Consider the following 20,944-nt stretch of genomic DNA (forward strand, 5'->3'; position numbering starts at 1 on the left):
TGGGAAGGTTACTGTAGACATCTGGTCATTAGGGACACTAGGCAGCAGAAGGCACTTACCCAGGTGGTGGGGGCCATGAGGACTCCTGGCAGTCCAGGTCCTGCAGGGCTGTGGTGACTAGCCAGCTGTGGGAAGGGAGGGTACCACAGGGGTGACCAAGCCAGACTCCATGTGTGTAAAAAAGCTTTTATTTTAACAAAAATGGCTAAGCTTCCAAAAGTTCTTAAATAGGATTGTGGAGGGAAGAGCAGCATGTCAAGAAGCCAGTGGGGCCAGGCAGACGAGGGGACACAGAACCCCACCCACTGGCCTCTGCGTCTATAAATACAGCCCAGCCCTGGGCAGAGCCAGGCTCTATGTACACCTAGGAACACTATGTACATGCCCCACTGGGGATGTGTGGGAGGTTCCCCTTCTGTGAAAGGAGCCAAGGTGCCACCAGCCCAACCCCATTCCCATGGTTCCTGGGCCCTCCAGACCCTGCCACGCATGCCTAGAGCCACACATAGACACTGCTTTCCTTCTGCGCGTGTCTTCATCTGAGCAGTCATGGTGGGCGAACTCTCATCCACGGGCCTGTTTCCTGCTGTCCCGGTGCTATAGCAGGAGCAGGTGGCGAGGTCTATGGGCCTAGCTCCAGGCCCAGCAGGATGATGCATCCTCAAACAGGCACTGGCCTCGACCTCCCTGTAAGGAAAGGCAAACCGTCGGCTGCCTCCTGGCGTGGTAGACATGCCCAAAGGAGGTGCAAGAGCAACCAAGGCTGGCAGAAGCACACAGACAGCAGGCAGCGAAAGGCAGCCCAGCCCAGAGCAGTTGAGCTCCCACAGAACCCTGCAACCTAAGCCGGGTGGCAGTGGGTGGCAGGCAGGCAGCCCAGGCCCCTGGCCCCACTCACCTGGAGACATCAGCCCCAGCCGTCAGGCTGAAATCAAAGCAACAGGCGTCTCACTGGGGGCCTTGCTCCCACACAGGACACTGCTGCCCCTGCCCCTTTAGACTCAGGCCCTCTTCTGAGGAGCCCAGTCAGGTGCGTCTGCCCTAGACTATAGACCCTCTCTAGAACATGGGTACCCAGCCCAGCGTGGCATGGGGAATGCTGGAGGAGGCAGTGAGAATCCTCTCCACAGTACTGGCTGGCAGGCAGGCAGGACAGGGTGGTAGGAGAAGGTCTCAAGTTTCCTGTTTTGTTTTTCCTTTTCTGATTCTGGGGATTGAACTTGGTGCCATGAACTTACCAGGCAACCCTCTGCCACTGAACTACCTGCCTAGTCCTCTGGAATGTTTACTTTGAGACAAGGTCTAGGTTACCTAGGCTGGCTCTGTAACCTAGACCTTGTCTCAAAAGTTGTGATCTGCTGGGATTATAGGTATGTGCCACCGTGTTAATTTATGAGGTAAAGAAATAGCTCAACTAGGTATGGGCAACCCTATGGCTGTGATTGTGAGGGGAAGGCTCACTCCCCACCGGGCTCACCTGAGGGCTGCAGCTTCCTCCGGATAGAGCCAGGGCGGCTACTGGTTCCAGAAGTGGGGGCTGAATGGGCCCGTGCTGAGGGCTGTGGTGTCTGGCAAGCTGGCTCCCACTGTGAACAGGAAGGAGGGGTGGGCTGGGGGCCCAGGCTGCCCTGGCTCCTCCCCTCCCACCCCACTGGGCCTCCCTCCACTCTTCAAGTTCAGTTTGCTCATCTGCAAAATGGGCATATGAAGAAGGCCCCTCATTCGTGGAGAAGTTACTGCAGGCATCAAATGCAGTCATACAAAGAAGGAAACTAGTTTTCACCATGTCCCAGGCTGCAAACTTACCTCGAATACAACACCCCCATCCCACCTCTAAGACCAAGAGGAAAGATGAATGACTGAGGTTGATGAGTTTGGGTTCAAGTTCTAACTCAAACACCTCTGGGCAGATTCCCCCGCCCCCCTCCCAACACACACACACACACACACACACACTCCTCAGATTCCCCCACCCCCCTCCAAACACACACACACTCCTCAGATTCCCCCGCCCCCCTCCCAACACACACACACTCCTCCCCTTAGGGACAGTCCTGCATTTGCCCCCGCACCTCCAGATGTTCTTGGCTTGACCAGGACCCAAGCTCTGTGCGGCGAGACCCGGGGCCCAGTTCCACGGAGCGCACCCGCTCAGCAAACTTGAGGGAATACAGTGTCTCGCTGGCGTTCTTCTCCACAGGGGACACCTAGGGGACAGAAGAGCTGCCACCCCTGGGGATGGTGGAGGGGCCAGGAGTTCTAGGGCCAAACGTGGCAGGAAAGCCCAAGGCGCAGAGGGGTGAACTTGGGCCCGAGGGCGGGGCGCCTGCTCCCCACCCCTCACCTGTACCACCATGAGTGTCTTGCTGTCTCCACTGAGCGAGTCCTGCAGCAGGTAGGTGAGCTTGGAGTTGCGGAAGGGCACGTGGCCCTGGCGGGAGCGGAGGGCAGCAATGACGTCCCCCAAGGCCGACAAGGACTTGTTGATGTGCTGTGCCTCCCGCAGGCGGTGGCCCTCAGCCCCCGACTTGCCCACGCGCTCAGACCCAGCCAGGTCTACCAGGTTCAACTTCCCTGTGGGGAGGGTGTGGGGTGGGTCAAAACTGCTGGAGGCCTGGGGGGAACCTCTGGGGTCCTCAGGCCAGGTTGTCCTTGTTCCTCACCGATGGTGCGGAGGCCTGTGCTGCAGTCCACGCCTCGCACCGTCACGATGAGCAGGGCATGCGAGCGGGAACTGTGCTCATTCAGGTTGGTAAACTCCGTGGTACGGTTTGTGTGGCCAAACTCAAACACCTGGGGGGAGGAGTGCAGGCTTGGAAGTAGGGGGCCTCAGAATCACCCCACTCCTGAGCTCCTCTCTGAAGGCTAACACGCTGCTCTATGCCTTTTAGATGAGGAAGCAGGCTCAGGGGCTGAGGGCTGTGTCAGGCCCACCATTGGTGCTCTGTCTTGCTCTAGGGCAGCTCTCCTGCAGCACTTCCCCAGCTCCTAGAACCCCCCCGGGCCCTCCCTCACCTTGTTGATGTCCTCCACGCTCTGCACCTGGAACTCCGTCAACCCTGGCACATACAGCTGCCCGCTGCCATCCGGACACAGCCGGATCTCCAGTTTCTCCTGAGGCTCTCTTCCCAGCAGATCCCTGGATAGATGGGAACATCTGGCCTCTGCCGGACCTGCACCAGACCCCAGCCTAGAAGGTGCCCCTCCCGCACCCCATCACACCTTCACAGAAGGGCCAGGCTGGCCTCTTCTCTAGCCCTATGGAGCCCAAGGGAGGTGCCCTTGGGCAAGGCCTTCTGCCCAATCTTGCCACCGCCAACACCACCACCATGCCCTCTTGAGCTGAGTCAACCCTACTTGTGGCAAAGAACCCGACTCCACCAAGAAGGTTCTGCTGCCCTCCCCACGCCACGGCCCCACAGTGGCCAGGGCCCAGGCTCACCTGAGGACCTCGTTGTAGATCTCGGCTGCACTGACAGTGATGGTGTACTGCCAGTCGGAGGCCTTCTCTTGCACCTCAGAGAAGAGCAGCTGCAGGGCCCGCTGGTTGATGCCGGGGTTCTCGGGGGTTCCCTGGAAGGAAATCCTGCATGACCCTGCTCATGCTCACACAGCATGTCACCCTCAGCTGTCCTCACTGGCCAGCTTCCTAGCCTCAGGCTCCCATCTACATGCTGGTGCCAAGTGCCTTGTACCCATTCCATGTGACTTCACCACTACCACTCTGGGAGAGCTCAGCCCTGAGACGTCACGGAGCAGGGGGTGGGCCTGGCGCGGCCTGCACACAGCTGAGCATCACAGACTCTGGGGCCCCTCCTGGGCTGCTCTGAATTCCCTCCCACCGTTCTCTCAGGCTCAATGTCAGGTAGCCATGACTTAGGCTCTGGGTGTGGAAGGGTAGTAGAGGTGGAGATGTGCCCACGGAGCCATGGGCTCACCTGCCTTTCTAGAAGAAATTCAGGGTCCCTGCCTGGGCCCTAGAAGCCCCACCTCCCCCTCTCACAGCCCTCCCCACTCCCAGTCCTGCCTGGAGGCCTGATTCTTCTAGCCTAGCATGATTGAGGCCCAGTGCTCCCTCCTACACAGAACTATCCAGATGCCAAGGGCAGGTCCATCAGCTCCCTTGGGACCCCCAATGCCACCTCCCCAGGGTGGCACTGTGCCCCTGTGGCAGTGGGGACTGGTCCACGTACTCAGAACCCCACCCCTTCAGCAGACGCTCTCCTCCATACCTCCATTGTATATGTCTTGCCTGCACCTGTCTGGCCATAGGCAAAGATGCAGACATTGAAGCCATCAATGCAAGAGGTGATCAGGGCCTGCACCTCCTGGAACACCTGGAGGACACGAGTCAGTGAGGAACTTAGCTTCTAAGGCTGCTGGGACCAGGGGTCCCAGCAGGCCCTGCCACTTTCCAGCCCACAGTCTCCTTCACTGGTAACAGCATGTGGTACTCCATCTAGCTCATACTGAAGTCATTGCCTTGGACAGCAGTGGGCAGCCTGGCTGCTGCCCACCGATGGCATCATGGAGTTTAGGGCCCACCCTCGGCTCCTCTGCTGTCAAGGAAGGGTGCAAGAAAACAAAAAGAGGTTACTATGTGCCTGGCACCACCTCAGGCCTAGGCCTGGGCTGGCCTGCCGGCCTGCTTGCCTGCCTGCCAGTAAACAGCAAAGGGAAAGCCAGACCCAGGGAAAGGAGGACATAGGCCAGATGGGCCTGGCAGGCTAGCCCTGGGCAGAGATGTGACCCCACGGTGCTATCATGGTTGAGGCTCACCACTGGGCTTCCAGGGTGATGGCTGCAGGAGGAAGCTGCTAGTTGGGGAGGCCGGACAGAGGCCACAGTCACTGCGAGACTTAGTTCCACACTTCATCCTGCTCCCCACTCTTATACTTTGTTGTTAGCTCTGCCCCCTCTCCTCGGGTGAGACTTACGTCCTGCTGTGAGGCCCCTGGGGAGAAGACCTTGTCCAGCTCGAAGGACACAGGCTTGCCCTTGTGTAGCAGGTGGATGATGGAGTCGTCATCAGGATCGAAGGTCACAGCATTGGTCGCCTCGGGTCCTTCCCCATCCTCTTTGGTGACTGGCCGGACACGAGCAATCACCCGGATGTTTCCTGGGATGGATGGAGATGGAGCTGGGTCAAGAACAGACTGCCTCCACTCTGTCACCCGGGGCCCATCAGCAGCCACAGGAGGTCCCCGTCTTTAAAGAAAAGCTCACCAGGGCAAGATGGCCCGCCAAGCCCTAACTAGTGAGTCTCACACAGAATGGATTCACTCAGGTGTGTGTGTGGGGGGGGGGGGGGTGGGGGCGGTACAGGGTGCTGTGGCTTTAGAGGAAAGCCACTGGTAGGGTTCAGGCACTTTCTCCTCCATGGACTCAAGTCTCCTCCTTGAGCAACAGGACTTGATCTAAAGGGCACCGAATGCCAGTACAGGGCCTGGGCACCTGATGAGCAAACAGGACCAGCCAGGAGGTAGAGAGCTGATGGGCACTGACAGGGGCCAGCACAGGAGTGCTTGGTGGCACAAGATGGTCATGCTACCCTATAGTTCCAAGCCAGCAGGGCCCTGCCTCCCTCCGTCCACCTGTCCCCTCCAGTTCTGGCTGTAGCTATGTGAAACGCTCCCAACGCCCTCCCACCTGTACCCAGGGGCTGGCTCTCTGGGCTCCCTTCAATCCTGGGGGAACCCTTGGGGTTCTCGGGGTGACTAATGATCACCCCTACTCCAACTAAAATGAGCATGAAGAAGGCAAGGGCGTTTTTATCTGCCATAGTCTATGCACTGGGCAGGTGCAGATGCTTCTCAGAGCTTGTGAGCTTCAGGCTTGAGGGGGCTCCAGGTCAGCCACCACACAGTACTGCCCTGCCCCGCCCCTCAGCCACGTAAGGCCTAGGAATAACTGCCATGGGAAGAAACTTGACCACTGACTCAAGTTCAAGAGCAAGATGGATCATGACCAGCCACACACTGGCCCTGGGCCAAGCTCCTTGTGGACAGAGGACTGGGATATTTCTCTGAGGATGCCTGGTGCACAGGCGGGGAGGAGCTGGTCCAAGCCCTGCTGGACCACCTGCACTCACCTTTCAGCCGCACAAGCTCGTTGTGGCACTTCTTGCGCAGCTGCAGCTCCCGGCGGTACTTGCGCAGCAGCTCCTGGTTGTTGTTGTTGACCTCCTCAATAGCCTGGCCAATCTGGGGGCATGCACACTCTGATGACAAAGCCACCACGGGGCTGGCTCCACCAGCCTCACCTTAACCACCACAGGTGCTGTCTCCTGCCCAAGCTGAGTACTTGGCATACATTACCTCAGCATTTTCTCAAAGAACACCCATTTTACAGAGGGGGAAACTGAGTGCCAGCAACCGAGAACAAGCAAAGAGTAGGGCTCAGCGTTCACTGCACAGCACAAACACTTGATTACATAACTCAGCTGGACTCAAATGCACAGGTGGTGCTCTACCACTTGAGCCATGCCTCCAATCCATTATTTTGCTGGCTAATTGTAGATTAGCCAAGACTTTCCTCTCCAGGCTGGCTTCAAACTGGTATCCTCCAGGTCTCAGCCTCCTGAGTAGCTAGGATTACAAGAATGAGCCACTGGTACCCAGTCAAGAACTATTTTCTGTTCTCTGAATAGATTAAGTCTCTGAAGAGCAGTCACACAAACTCAAGGAGCCATCAGGTATAAAGCTCAGCACAGCCGGGCACTGGTGGCTCACGCCTGTAATCCTAGCTACTCAGGAGGCTGAGATCTGAGGATCGCGGTTCAAAGCCAGCCTGGGCAGGAGATAGGAGACTCCTATCTCCAATAAACCACCAGAAAACCGGAAGTGGCACTGTAGCTCAAGTGGTAGAGCGCTCGCCGTGAGCTGAAGAGCTGAGGGACAGCGCCCAGGCCCAGAGTTCAAGCCCCACGACCGACCAAAAAAAAAAAAAAAAAAAAAGCTCAGCACAGGGGAGACACATAAGAGGCAAGTAAAACCGGCTGTTCTCATACTGTGTAACTACAGCTCTAGAAAACTAAATGAGGGGCTGGGAACATGGCACCATGCTTGCCTGGTATGCATGAGCCTCTGGCTCCATCTTAGCATCAAAGGTGGGGAAAAATTAAACATAGAAATCTGGGCTATGGTATGCCTGTCTAGAATACCAGCACTTGGGAGGCTAAGGCAACAAAACTGAAAGGTTGAGTCCAGCCTTTGCTACATAGTGAGAACCTATCTTAAAAAAAAAAAAAGGAATTAAACTCAAACTTAAGGCTATGTGTAGCACGGCTGTGCTATGTGAACATGTTTGGTTTAAAAGATAACTAAAAAGCGAGGCACAAGCCGGGCACTGGTGGCTCACACCTGTAATCCTAGCTACTCAGGAGGCTAAGATCTGAGACTTTTTTTTTTGGTCAGTCGTGGGACCTGAACTCTGGGCCTGGGCGCTGTCCCTCAGCTCTTCAGCTCAAGGATAGCACTCTTACCACTTGAGCTCCCAGCTCCACTTCTGGCTTTTTCTGCTTATGTGGTCCTGAGGAATCGAACCCAGGGCCTCATGCATTCAAGGTAAGCATTCTACCATTAAGCCACCTTCCCAGCCCCTGAGACCCTTATCTCCAATGAACCACCAGAAAACCAGAAGCGGCATTGTGACTCAAGTGGTAGAGCACTAGCCTTGAGCTGAGGGACAGCACCCAAGTCCAGAGTTCAAGCCCCATGATAAAAAAAAAAAAAAAAAAAAGCTAGTTCTAAGCCAGGCACTAATGCCTCATACCTATAATCATAGTGATCTGAGGATCATGGTTTGAAGCCAACCCAGGCAGGAGTGGTCCAGGAGATTCTTATCCCTGATTATCCACCAAAAAACCCACAAGTATAGCTGTGGCTCAAGTTACAGAACACTAACAAGCCTTCAGTGAAAAAGCTCAGGGATAGAGTTCAAGCTCCATTATTGGCGCATGGGTGTGTGTGTGCTCAGACACACAGAGCCAGGCATGATGGTACATGCCTACAATCCCTGCCCTCAAGGTCAGTCTGAGCTACAAAATGAGACCCTGTCTCCAAAGAGGGGGTAGGGGGAGTAAGCAATCATAGTAAGACAAACATACAAATCTTGTCCCAATCTATTTCTAAACAGGCGTGTCCATGTGTTGGGAGCCAGATGGGGCTGTAGCCTGGGGGCTGGGGCAGAAAGGCAGCCTCAGGTTGATGGCTGCAGGGCTTCTGTGGTCCAGCTCACACACTCCCTGCTCACCTCGGCCTTGACACTCCTGAGCGCCTCCTGCAGCAGCATTGGGAAGCCTCGAACCTGCCTCTTAAGCCCATTGTAGTCATTGGTGAGGGTCCGCAGGGCTGGCTGCAGTGTCAACAGGTTGGTCCGGACGCCTGTGGAAACACAGGGTGAGCTGTGATGTGAACCGGCTACAGGGCCTGGCTTGGGTAGGCAGAGCCCAGCTGGCAGGCTCACCTGCCAGGTTCTCGTGCACAGCCTTCATCTCCACCTGGGCTCGGGCAAAGGCCTCCTCGATGGCCCGGTTCTTGTCCTCTTCCAGGGACTGCATCTCCTCCAGCATCTGTCCGTGTGCTCGCTCTAGCTCTGCCTCATACATGGCAATCTGGTGGCCAGGACAAGAGAAAGCTCAGGGTTGGGTGCAGAAGGAAGTCCCGCCCCACTGCTAGAAGTCCCACCCTCCTGCTGTAAGTCCTCCCAATGCTACAGGCCCATTACCACACACTGGAGTAAAAGGGTGGAATGGCCTTCTCTGTCCCACCACCTCCTAGCCATTGTCTGGCACCAGCCCAGTCTGTCCCAGGCACAGAGCAGGCATCTAAGCCGTGTGCCCCAGGAAGAGAGTATATCCTGTGATGCACCTGAGCCCGCCCTGGAAAGAGGTTCCTGTGACCAGATCATGTTAGAGATGAGGAAACAGAGACTTGAGCAAAACCTTCCCTTGGTCCCATAGACATGAAGGGGAAGAAGGACTGGACCCTGGGTCTGTGGGTTCCCCAAATGCTTCGCCTCTGGCTTTCACCCAGCCTGTCTACTCCCCACAGTGGCTTGCACACCTGAGCCCGGAGCTGGGCTGTCAGCTGATGTGAGCTATGAAGCTGCTGTTCCATCTCCTTCAGCACCTGCCGCTGCATGGCCACCTGCTCCTGCAGGTGCTGGTTCCGAGCCTGGGACTCGCTGAGGGCTTGCTTGGTTTTCGATGACTCCACCTCCACTGTCTTGATGACGTACTACAGGATGTAGGAAGGATGTCACCATGGGCGCCCTCTGATGCCAGCAGCCGCATTCCAAGAATCACCCACAAAGAAACCCTGGTGGAAACTACAGGAGCCTCTCATCTTAATGAGAGCTTGCTGGGCGTCGGCTGTGCCCAGCCTGGGCACCACTGACAAGCAGGGCAGAATCTAGAAGCTTTGGTGCACCTGGATCTGGCATGAACAGCCCTTTCGAGGTACTAGTTCCCTCTGCCTGGCTCTAGGCAGAGCAAAACAGGAAAGAACCCAAAGGAACCATTTAGACCAGGTGATTCGCCACAAGCCCCTCTTCTGTGCCAGTCCTGAGCTGAGTCCAGGGCTTGCTCCGGGCACTTGCTCAAGGCTGCCCCGCTGTGGCTCACCTTGACTGGTGGTGACTGGGCCCGCAGGCTGGCGATGGTCTCGTGGCTGTCCCGCAGGCGCCGGCTGAGCCGCTCCTCTTCCTGTGCCTTCTCAGCCAAGCAGTCCTTGAGCCGCAGCTCTACCTCGGCCAGCCGGTCCGTCTTCTGCTGGACCTCCAAGTTCAGTTCTGACAGCATGCCTTTGTTCTCTGCCACCTCCAGCTGCAGCTGGGACAGCTTGTCTCGGAGCTGGGTGCTTTCCTGCAGACAATCAGGAGGCCCAGGGGACAGAGGGAGGGGCGGGGGCAGTGTGAGGGACACAGCCTTAGGGACCGAGGGTCAGGGCTCACCCCACCAGCTCACCTGACTGTGCTCACAGCCCGGGCAGGGCGCCGCAGGCTGCGCCCGTAGCTCCTGCAGCTCCTGCCTCAGCCGCTCATTCTCCACCATCAGCCGGTCCCGGTGCTTCTCCAAGTCTGTGCCTCCCTGCGGAGAGCCGGGGCCCAGCGGGGGCATGGGGCAAGGGCAGGGAGAAAGGAGCAGTGAGGAGAGACAAGAAAGGTGAGGAGCGGAGAGGGAAGAAGGCAGGAGCTCAGTGAGACAGACAGCGGAAGGGAGGCAGGAGGGGGAGGCTGGAGCTCCCTCCCTGCTGCCCCCGCCCCTCTGGGTCTATTTTCCTGAGTGTGAAAATAACAAGAAGTCACATTTATGCAGAGTTCACACTCCTATTGTACATCAGCGAATCAGATCCAACCTCCTGCCCTTGGGATGCACATGCCCACTGAGGGTGCTGGCCAGGCAGGGATTCAAGGCAGAGACGAGGTGGGAGGGGTCAGTGATGGGGTGAAGAGACTGGGCACCTGCCCCCTCCTCGGGCTGGAACCAGAAGGAAGCCTCACCAGCTCCGATCGCAGTCGGCTCACTTCCTGCGCCTGGCTAATGAGCTTCTCCTTCAGATTCTCCACCTGCGGGCACAGAGCAGGGTGGGTTAGGGGCACTGGGAGCCTGGGGGTGGCTCCAGTGACCTGTGACCCACAGCCTCAGCACCAGACTGTGCCTGGCACTCCAGATAAGAGAAAGTCAGTCTGCTCCCAACAGCGCAGTCCATGCGCTCTTCCCGCAGGAACAGAGCCAGCCTGTGCTTCTCAGGGAGGGCTGGAGGGGAGCCCAGCCCGCTGGCCTGGCCGCCCCAGGAGCAGTGCCCAGGGAGCCTTGGGCCTCCTCGTGGCACATGCCCCATCTGAGGGCCCTATCTATAATTTCACATTGTCTTAACAAAGAGCCTCCAACTTGTATGGACTGCAGGCCCCACAAGCCCTGAGCTGGCTACCCTACATTAGAGTGGGGTTGGCGAGGAAGTGGGCCATGGAATCCATCCCTACTTCCAGGCAAAGGCCCAGGCCAGCAGTGGCAGCCTGGATCCCCCAAGGTGGAACAGTGGCTCAGGGCCTCTTGGAGGCTGAGCAGGTAACAAGGGCGGGTCCTGCATGGTCACCTGCAACCATTTACCTTGGTCTACACTCCTTCCTAGAGAGCACTGGGCCATGGGCTGAGCAGGTAGGGACAAACTTGGACCAGTGGACTCAAGTGCCCAGGACTAATGCCTAATCTGACTGAGAGCCTGGAGTGAGGGGTGCTGTGGGCTGGAGGGAAGAAGAGAGGCTCACGAGAGGCAGCCTCTCATTCCATAGTCATAAAGAGTGCGAGGTCCTGAGTTTAAGCTCCAGTACTGGCACTAAAAACAAACAAAAACCAGGGAGAACACTGAGTATAATAAAAACAAGCGGAGAGTCTTCAGGCTGCACTGAGAGCTGGCAAATTCTCCACGCTGTCCAGTAATGGCTAAGTCTCAAAGACTGTTCCTCCCACCCAGAAAGAAGAGGGACTCTTCCTGCTTAGGATGATGCCAGGCCCCAACTTCCTGGGACCATCTCAAGTGGGGTTTGGTGCTTGCTGGAGCTACCACTTCCCCTACCCAGCCGATAACCAGCTAGATCCCCTTCTCACATCACAATGGGGACCTGGGGTGCTCTGCTCTGCTGAAACCTGTGAGGCACCCTTGCAAAGGTGCTGCTGCTAAGGATGAGCTGGCCATGAGGAAGGGTGCTGAGGAAGAGACTGTAAAAAGCCTCTGGGTCAGAGATGTCAAATCCTGAGCACACCTTTGGGGTGCATCTTGGGCAGCAGACAGGGGAGCCCAGCTGAGAGGCGGATGGACGCCACAGGGCATCTGGGCCAAGGTGACCGCACCCCATCATGCCTGTCCCACTATGCTACTCATTGGAGCCCCTGAGAGCCAGCAGGAAAGAAGTTAGAAACAAACAAAATGTCTAGAGAACTGGACAGACACAGACAGGGCTAGGAGCAGTAAGGGTAGAAGACAGGGGCCAGAAGAAGGGTCTTCCTCCGCAGGGGTGGTGAGCGGAGGGGTGACGGGTATCTAAGCCCTTCAAAATCATTTGACACAGGCAGACAGGTATGTTCCTGTGCTGCGTATCAGTTGCTGCGGCTGTGTGCCTGAACTGGTCACTCTGTAAGGCCCGCGAAGGATGGTATAAATACCCACTTGGCCCTGGGCAGAAAAAAACCAGCTCTCCAGCCCTACAATCTCCCCGCGACCACCACAGCTGTCCCAGCCATAGGCCTGTGCCCATGAGCCAACACACAATAGATGCTCAATAAATACCACAGTGGCAACCAAGGGGCAGCTATGCATGCTCCAGCATCAGCGAGCAGGGGACAGCAGCCTCCTGTCCCTGGAGGGCACAGAGGACACTCCAGAGGTGAGAAGTCTGCTGGCTAGGGCTGGGGTGACCCCCCCCCAGCTCAAGCTAAAGACACTGAGACCCTGCCCTCCTGGGGGTGGAGGGAGCCGAGGCCTGTCTCCTTGCTGATCTGACACAAACCTGCATTTATATTTACACGCCCCCGTGGAACAGACTCAGCAGAGGTGGGGTACGCCTGCTCAGGTCTGTGCTTTCAGAGCTTGTCTGCTCCAGGGTGGCCTCTTGAGCCAACCTGCCTATTACTCCCTACCTCCCACCATGCCCAGCCAGTGCATCAGCAGCCTGGGGAAAGGGGAGGGGCAGGGGACCGGGCTCTCCCAACAGCACTGCTGAGCCTTGCTGAGTCAGCACAAGAAACTGCCCCCCCCCTTCTGAGGGGGCCAGAAGAGCACCCCTTTCACAGCCACCCATCCCCATCCTGCCCAGGTGACTGCTGGCCTGGACTGACCAGCCACTGCCACACAGACGTCTCTACCACCAAGGGATGACATTGGGTCCTTCCGATGCTAATGGGCAGGAACAGCACTGAGATTGCCAATTGGCAGTGACTGCCCAGGTTGATCACGGCCTCAGCTTATCCACTGGTAACCTCGGACAAGTCTCTTCACCTCTCTGTGCCTCTCGATTGCCTCATGTAATGGGGCCACCTCGACCCAGCTTTCTTGAGGATTAAATGAGCCGATATGCGTAACTGTACAGGAAGGTCCTGCATTCCTAGTATGTTCTATTAAACAACAAGTCTCCCTTAGCTGAAGTGCTTGGGACCAGAAATTGCTTTTGTATTTCAGGGTTGTTTTAAAGATTTTGGAGTATTCTCAGGGATAGGACCCAAGTGTAAGTACAAATTTCATTTGTGTTTTACACACACACACACACACACACACACACACACACACACACACACACACACACACACACACACACACACACACACACACACACACACACACACACACACACACACACACACACACACACACGGGCTGAATGGCAAACTATTGTAACTTTCAATGATACTTTAGTCATCTTGTGCATATACTCTGTGCATCCCCAGCCTTCTAACCCAGCACATCGCATGGAGATTGTTTAGGATTTGGGATGAGGGCTCCCCAGTGTGCACTAGAATAGCAGGGCCATGCAGTGCTGTGCTCCCAGTGCCTAGCAGCAAAGGTACTTAATCAGTGCATGCAGGATGAGTGCTGGGTGGCTGAGGGTGCAGCGGAGCAGGGTCTGTGGGGGAGGCTGGCACAGGGTGTGACGGACAGGAGGAATGTGGACTGCAGTATGCTCATGACCTTCACCCCACTCAAGTCCAGCCGATGGCTACCACGTGGGAATGCCAACTGTTGGTAATAAAAAGTCATTACAATTTTTGTGTGAATGTAACAGATTTAAGTGTTCGCAAAATCTGTAATCCTACCTTCTCAGGAGAGTGAGATATAGGATCTTGGTTCAAAGCCAGCCTAGGCAAGAAAGTCCTTGAGACTTTTTTTTTCCTGTCAGTCATGGGGCTTGAACTCAGGGCCTGGGCACTGCTCCAGAGCTCTTTTGCTCAGGCTAGCACCACTGTGATGATGTTTTTGTTTTGCTGGTCCTTGGGCTTGAACTCAGGGTCTGGGCTCTGTCCCTGAGCCTCTCTTTTCTCAAGGCTAGTGCTCTACCACTTGACCCACAGCACCATTTCCAGTTTTTTTCTGTTTATGTGGCATTGAGGAATTGAACCCAGGACTTCATGGATGCTAGCAAGCATTCTAGCACTAAGCCACATTCCCAGCCCATTCTACCACTTTGAGCCACAGCTCGACTTCTGGTTTTCTGGTGGTTAACTAGAGATAAGAGTTTCACAGCCTTTCCTGCCTGAGCTGGCTTTCAACCATGATCCTCAGATCTCAGCCTCCTGAGCAGCTAAGATTACAGGCATGAGCCATCAGCGCACCTTGAGACTCTTACCTCCAATTAACCACCAGAAAACTGGAGGTGGAGCTGTGGCTCAGGTAGTAGAAAACTAGCCTTGAGCAGAAAAACCTAAAGGACAGTGCCCAATCCCTGAATTCAAGCCCAAGTACCAGCACCCCCTCCCATACACACCTATATATACACACATAAAAATGCTGGCAACTAATTTGATTTTTAAAAGGTAAGCCAGTTAGAGCTAAGAAATTGTACTAAGGTGTGAGATATTAGATTAACACACAAAACCCAACTATTTTTATATCAGTAAAAGATAAATAAAATAATCTCACTTACAATTGCAAGCCAAAGAGTAAAATGGTTAGGAATAAATTTAAGAAGTTTAAAAACTTACACGCTGACAACTAGAGAGCATGGCTGGAAGGCCAGTGAGTGGGAGACATCTATGGGCATGTGCTGAAGAGTTACTGTTAAGATGTCAGGGCTGGGGGTGTGGCTCAGTGGTAGCTCAGTGGTCAAGCATGCACAGAGCCCTAGGTTTCAGCCTTCACAGCAGTGCTAAGATTTCAGTAATACATAGTGGCTCATGCCTGCTCAGCTACATAGGAATGTAGATCGGGGAAGATCATGGTTCAAGGCTGGCCCAGACAAAAGATACAGAGATTTCCATCTCAAAAACACAAGCCAGACATGGAGGCATACACAAGAGGTCTTAGCCTCTCAGGACATGTGTTTGTGTGTAGGGGGAGGGACGGGCAGGGTCTGAGCCTGACCCTGAGCAAAAAAAGGGAGACATTCTCTGGGATTCATAACCTAAATGCCAAAAGGGGATAGGATAAGGTATGGCCCAAGCAGTAGAGTGTCTGCCTACCAAGTGCAAGACCCTGAACTCAAACCACAATACTGCCATTTTCTGAAGAAATTTAAAATCCATTCTAAAATTCCCATAAAAACTCAAGGAATACTAAGTGGACAAATGACTCTGAAAAAGAAAACTGAAGAAGTCTCACTTCTGACTTCACAACTTACAAGGCTACAGTAACCAAAGCGGCGCGGTACTGGCATAACACAGCCATAAACCCCACATGTACACTCAAATGGCCCTTGACAAGTTGCCATTTGGTGCTGGGGAAACTGAATACCCTCAAAGCAATCAGCTGGACCCTTAAGCAAGAGACCAAAATTCACTCAAATTGCATCAGAAACCTAAATGTCACAGACATAAAAACTCCAACTCTTAAATATAAAACAATAAAAAATAAACAGGAGAAATCTTTGTAACATTGAATTTGGCAGTAATGTCCCAGATATGACCTCCAAAACACAAGCAATAAAAGAAACAAATGCCAGGTGCCAGTGGTTCATGCCTGTAATCCTAGCTACTCAGGAGGCTGAGATCTGAGGACCATAGTTTGAAGCCAGCTATAGCAGGGAAGTTCCCATGAGACTCTTATCTCTAATGAACCAGTCCAAAAACCAGAAGTAGTCCTGTGGCTCAAAATGATAGAGTGCTAGCTTTGAGCAAATGAGCTCAGAGACAGCACCTAGATCCTGAGGTTCAAGACCCACAACCGACAAACAAACAAACAAACAAACAAAAAGAAACAACAACAATTAAAAAAAAAAGATGTGGAGTGGTGGTTACTCTTGTCATCCAGCATTGGGAGGTAGAGGAGGAAAGATCCCAAGTTAGAGGCCAGCTTGAACTATACAGAAAGACTATCTCAAAGAAATTAAAACAATAAACAGGATGGAATGTGGTTTAGTGGCAGAGAGCTTGGTTGCCTAGCACATGTAAAGCTCTGTGTTTGAGCCCCAGCACTTTAAAATTTAAATACACACACACACACACACACACACACACACACACACACACACACACACACACACACACACACACACACACACACACACACACACTACATATCTCGTCAACTGCTACAACTCGGAGGAGCCTTGATGCTGTTATTTGAACAGCAATCATAAAAGGACTCATACTATACAATCTCATAGATAAGAGGCCAGTCCTCTGGTTTCCAGAACTGAGAATCAGCTAGCAAGTTCCACCTTTAGTGCAGGGGTGGGAAGGAGTGGGTGCACCTGAGCAGCAGGTAGCCCTGACAGGATCTTAGGAACCTGAAGACTCAAGGGCACAGGGGAGCTCAAAGCCACCTGGATGGCCCTGGGGCTGTGGCCAACAACCAAGGGAACCAGCTACAAACCTTCTCCCCCTCCTACCAAGGCCCATTGTGGCCCTGTGGCCTGGGTTCCCCAGGTGCCTGACATGCAGACCCTTGTGCCAGGGCTCCTTGTGCCAATAGTGAGATGCCTGCAAAAGTTCCCAAGCCCAGATTCCAACCGTGGCAGCACAGTTCCATCCACCCTTCCAGCTCTGCCTGGGGCAGGAGGCTTCTGGAGACGCTCACCTTTGACCCCTTGTCCCAAGAAGCAGGTGCTCGGGTCTCACTGGGTAGGGAGAAAAGCCAGGGTTCCTGGAGGGGAAGCCTTAACTGAGCGACTGCCCTGTGGTCACCTGGCTGCCGAGTGCTGGGCCTTGGACTAGAGAGAGACAAGTCCGGCTGCCCCTTGCCGGGCCCTGGCCCTGTGCTAGGCCTCATGGCCTTTTGGGGGTAGGAAGGCAGCCACAGGACGCAGGCGCATTTGGACAAGGTCAGCAGCACCCAGGCACCAGGAACACAAAGTGGGATATGCCCGATGTGGGGGCTGCTGAGCAAAGCAAATTCAGAACACCTGGTACATCAACGTCAGCCTCAAACTGCTGTGAGGCTCCAGGAGACCAGAGGACCCACTAGTGTCACACTGCAAGTACCACCCCAGGAGTGCCACCCCAGGAGGCACCGCACTTTGCAGTTTGCCATCCGTGTTCCTGGCCATGCCCCAACAACCACAAAGCCACAGTTATTAGTCACAGGATTAAGGACTCGGAAATGAGGCTCAGAGGTGACATCCTATGGTTGGGTCTCTGGCCAGTGGCCCAGCCAGAACTAAACTCTGTTCCCAGGTTTGGATCCCAAAGTCTTCCTGGGGATGGCAGAAGGCTCGGCAGCAGCACCAGGGACTCGTCTGGTTTATCACTGCACACATGTGGAAACTGAGGCACAGAGCAGTAGCCCCATGGTCCAGGCCCATGGGGTTGGCTATATAGCCACAGGGCAGGAACTGAGAGAGCAGTTCAGAGACTTGGAGCTTCAGGGACCACATTTTGAGAACTTTCTAGAAGAGAGCTAGCAGTCAGAAAGTTCCTGGCTAAAACTTGAGCAAAGACCCGGGTGCCAGGTAAAACTGGTGTTCTACCTTTGCCTTCCCCTCAGTTGAAGTTGTAAATGGCCACTCACGTGTGACGAGATTTCATTTATATGAAACATCAGAAAGAAATCCGTAAAAATACCAAGTAGATGAGCTGGGAATGTGGCATAGTGGTAGAGTGCTTGCCTAGCATGCACTCTGAATTCAAGTCCTCGGTACCACATACACAGAAAAAGGTGGAAGTGGCCTGTGGCTCAAGTGGTAGAGCCCTAGCCTTGAGCAAAAAGAAGCTCAGAGACAGTGCTCAGGCCCTGAGTCCAAGCCCTAGGACTGGCAAAAAAAAAAAAAAAAATACCAAGTAGATTATCAGATGCCAGAGCCTGGGGAGAGAGGTCGGGGGAAGAGTGCATTACAGGTTTAAAATTAAATACGAATAAAATGATTTAACTTTTAAGTAACAAAAATTGTGTAAAAACATTAAACTGAAGTGATAAGAACAGCCTAAAATTAGATAAAGCAACAGGTGCTCCCTATCTTAATATACTTATGAACACTAGTCTGCCTTAAAAGGGTGAATTTTATGGTCACGTGAATTCTACCTCAACAAAGCTCTTCAAAGCAGCAATAAACTGGAGCCAAATATGGTGGTGCACTCCTGTAATCCCAGCACTCGGGAGTGGAGGAGGGGGAATCATGGAGCATGAAACCAGCCTGGGCTACGTGGTGAAGCCCTGTGTCAAAACAACAATGGAAACACACTCTTGCTTCCAGGCAGTATCTTGGGAGCCCACTCCAGGAGGGACAGAGCAGCCTTGGGCCAAGGGTGAGCTGCGGGGCAGGCCCTGGACCAACCCAGCCCCCTGGAGAAGCACCTGGGGCTTGCATTCACCACCATTTCTACTCATACCATCCCCACACACTGGCTGTTCCTCCGGCTCAGAATACCTTCCCCTCTGCGGTGCACTAGAACTTAGCTCCAGTACTGGCCTCAGGGCATACACGTGCTCATCGGGCAGAGCCCTGTCCTTTTCCCTCCTTTACATGGCTGCAACAGATGCCTCCCAATCTCCCCCAGATTAGAGCCTACACAGGGCAGGAGCCACCCGAACTCCTGGATGACCCTGGTGCCCAGCTCCATGCCCTGGTCTAGAGATACGGAAAACGGAAGCAGGCCTGGAGCAGGCAGGAGGAATACAGGGCTGACCCCAGTCAGTGGGGTGATGGTAAAGTACTGGGGGAAGGGGAGGAACATGGGGAGCAGCTCTGGAGAAGAGCCAGAAGAAGCCAGAGCTGGTGGCTCCCATCTGTAATCCTAGCTACTCAGGAGGCCGAAATCTATAAGGATTATGGGTTCGAAGCCAGCTCGGGCAGAACAGTGAGACTCTTATCTTCAGTTAATCACAGAAAAAGCCAGAAGTGGTGCTGTGGCTCAAGTGGTAGAGTGCCAGCCTTGAGCAAAAAGGAGCTCAGAGATAGTGCCCCAGCCCAGAGTTCAAGCCCCAGGACCAGCGAAGAAAAAAAGAAAAAAAGAAACACATGTGCACGTTCTGCTTGCTGAGCTGAGGTCAAACCACAGCACCCATGGGGGTCCCTTTGCTGGCTCACGGGACAGAGACTGAGCGCTGCTCACAGCAGAACCATCCACGGAGGGCCCTGATCAGGGACCCTGTGGCCTGGTCACGGCACCAGAGCCCACATGAGGATGATTTGGCTGACGGTGTTGGGGACCCCAGGGCATGTGAAGGAGACTTAGCCAGCCAGAGAGACAGCCCTTGGACTGTGCTTCCGAGGGGCAGGTGCAGACCCAAGTAACAGGAAGCAGGAGAGGCAGGAGGGGAGACCTGGTCTGTGGCAGGAATCAGGGGCCAAGCTCTAGCACCTTCCAAGTGGACAGGAGCCCCCAATCTACTTCTATTATGCCAACGGCCTGGTGGGGCCCTGGCAGCCGGGCAGTCGCCTCTGACCCGCTCTGCCCATCCCTGCCTCCCGGTACCTGGTTCTGCAGCTGGGTGGATGTGGCGTGCTGGTCACTGTCATGGAGGGCCAGCCTCTCCCGCAGGACCACCAGCTCCTCCTGAAGCTGGGATTTCTCCTCCTGAAGCTGGGACATGGCCTCCACCATCCTGTGTACCACAGGGGCCGCACCTGGTGACCCCGACAGGCTGGAGCACCTCCCGCTGCCAAAGAGCCGCCCACCTACAAGCAAAGGAGCCGCCGATGAGCAGGGCCTGAGGTCCTGCACGGGTGGGCGGGCGGAGGGCCCATCACAGCAGGGCAGACTGTTGGGGGATGGGGAGGAAGGCAAGCAGGGAGTGGGGGCTGGAGGCAGCAGCAATGGGGGGCAGGGGGGCGGTCAGCGGGGACCTCCGTGTTTGCCTCAGAGGAAGCACTCAGGAGAGAGAGAGAACTATCCCAAACCAAGACTTATTCCTCTCAGAATGAATTCCAGGACGGAGGGGCTGGACCCCCTTGGCCACGGATGGGCTGAAGGCAACTGCCTCTGGCGAAAGGCATTCCACGCAGAAAACACAGGCTTGGGGAGCCCTAAGAGGAGAGGAGAGACTCCCCAGATGCCCCCCTGAAGGAAGTGGTCACCTGTGCCCGGAGAGGGAACTAGGGGAGCGTGTGCAAGCGCAACAGACCAGGACAGACAGACCAGCCCGTGGGGCAGGAGCAGCCAGGCCAGCTCCGGGGGCGACACGCCTGCACGTGGGGACCACACAGGCACAAGGAATGGGGTAAATACCGGGGAGCCGGGCGGGGCCTCAGCCTGAGTCCTCCTCCTCCCACGCCTTCCACTGTCCTGTCACCAGGGGCAAGAGAGAAGACAGACAGGTGGACAAAGGACGAAGACACGGAATCAAGGCCCCATGACCTGCTCCTGGGGCCTGGGGTGCTTGTCACAGCCTGCTCCCTGAGTGCCAAGAATGAGCCTGGGCCCCTGTGGGCAGTGGAGCTGACAGCAGTTCAAGGGAATGGGGGGGGGGAGGGGGAGAGGGACAAGGGTGCCCCCTGAAAGTTTCCCAGGGAGTGGCTGCTGTTCAGTGAGCCTACCCACCTGGTTTTCTCGGGGGTGATAAGGGACTGCCTGTGGCCAATGGCCAGCAGCAAGTGGGACCTGGGCCTGCAGAGCCCCGTGGCCAGCAGCAGAGGGCAGCAGTAGTAGTGGCTGCAGCGGGAAAGGACGGGACAGTCCCAGCAGGGGCTGGGTGGGGTGGGAGGGACAGGAGGAACCTGGGGGCCAGCTGCCTCCACTTCCAGAGAGCTGGGGGCTGGCCCCACAAAGCTCCCCCAGAGTGGAGAGCAGACAGGACACCTGCTGACCAGTGAGCCCTCTGCTTGGACAGTGACCCTGGCTGTGTGGCCTGCATGTGAC

General features: G+C 55.2%; 1 protein-coding gene across 9 annotated transcripts in view; it reads right to left on the reverse strand.

Moving 5' to 3' along the window:
* Positions 1–172: 172 nt before the first annotated feature.
* Positions 173–20,944, reverse strand: part of Kifc3 (kinesin family member C3) — a 73,596-nt gene continuing 52,824 nt past the window's right edge. For 7 of the 9 annotated variants that reach the window (XM_069992405.1, XM_069992403.1, XM_069992404.1 and 4 more), the window contains 17 exons: positions 19,562–19,764; positions 10,504–10,569; positions 9,968–10,090; positions 9,626–9,865; positions 9,066–9,239; positions 8,467–8,614; positions 8,254–8,384; positions 6,092–6,203; positions 4,938–5,119; positions 4,233–4,337; positions 3,443–3,573; positions 3,016–3,139; positions 2,664–2,793; positions 2,345–2,574; positions 2,073–2,207; positions 1,478–1,586; positions 173–687 (listed from right to left, as the gene is read on the reverse strand). In XM_069992405.1, coding sequence (XP_069848506.1) covers positions 662–687; positions 1,478–1,586; positions 2,073–2,207; positions 2,345–2,574; positions 2,664–2,793; positions 3,016–3,139; positions 3,443–3,573; positions 4,233–4,337; positions 4,938–5,119; positions 6,092–6,203; positions 8,254–8,384; positions 8,467–8,614; positions 9,066–9,239; positions 9,626–9,865; positions 9,968–10,090; positions 10,504–10,569; positions 19,562–19,764 — 2,369 coding nt within the window. In that variant the 3' untranslated portion in view covers positions 173–661. Of the gene's footprint in view, positions 688–898; positions 926–1,477; positions 1,587–2,072; positions 2,208–2,344; positions 2,575–2,663; positions 2,794–3,015; positions 3,140–3,442; positions 3,574–4,232; positions 4,338–4,937; positions 5,120–6,091; positions 6,204–8,253; positions 8,385–8,466; positions 8,615–9,065; positions 9,240–9,625; positions 9,866–9,967; positions 10,091–10,503; positions 10,570–19,561; positions 19,765–20,944 lie in introns of all 9 variants that reach the window. The other 2 variants (XM_069992406.1, XM_069992408.1) reach the window with 2 other exon arrangements.

This window comes from Dipodomys merriami, unplaced genomic scaffold, assembly GCF_024711535.1.
Source record: "Dipodomys merriami isolate MVZ:Mamm:240054 unplaced genomic scaffold, mDipMer1.0.p SCAF_41, whole genome shotgun sequence".
Lineage (NCBI taxonomy): Eukaryota > Metazoa > Chordata > Mammalia > Rodentia > Heteromyidae > Dipodomys > Dipodomys merriami.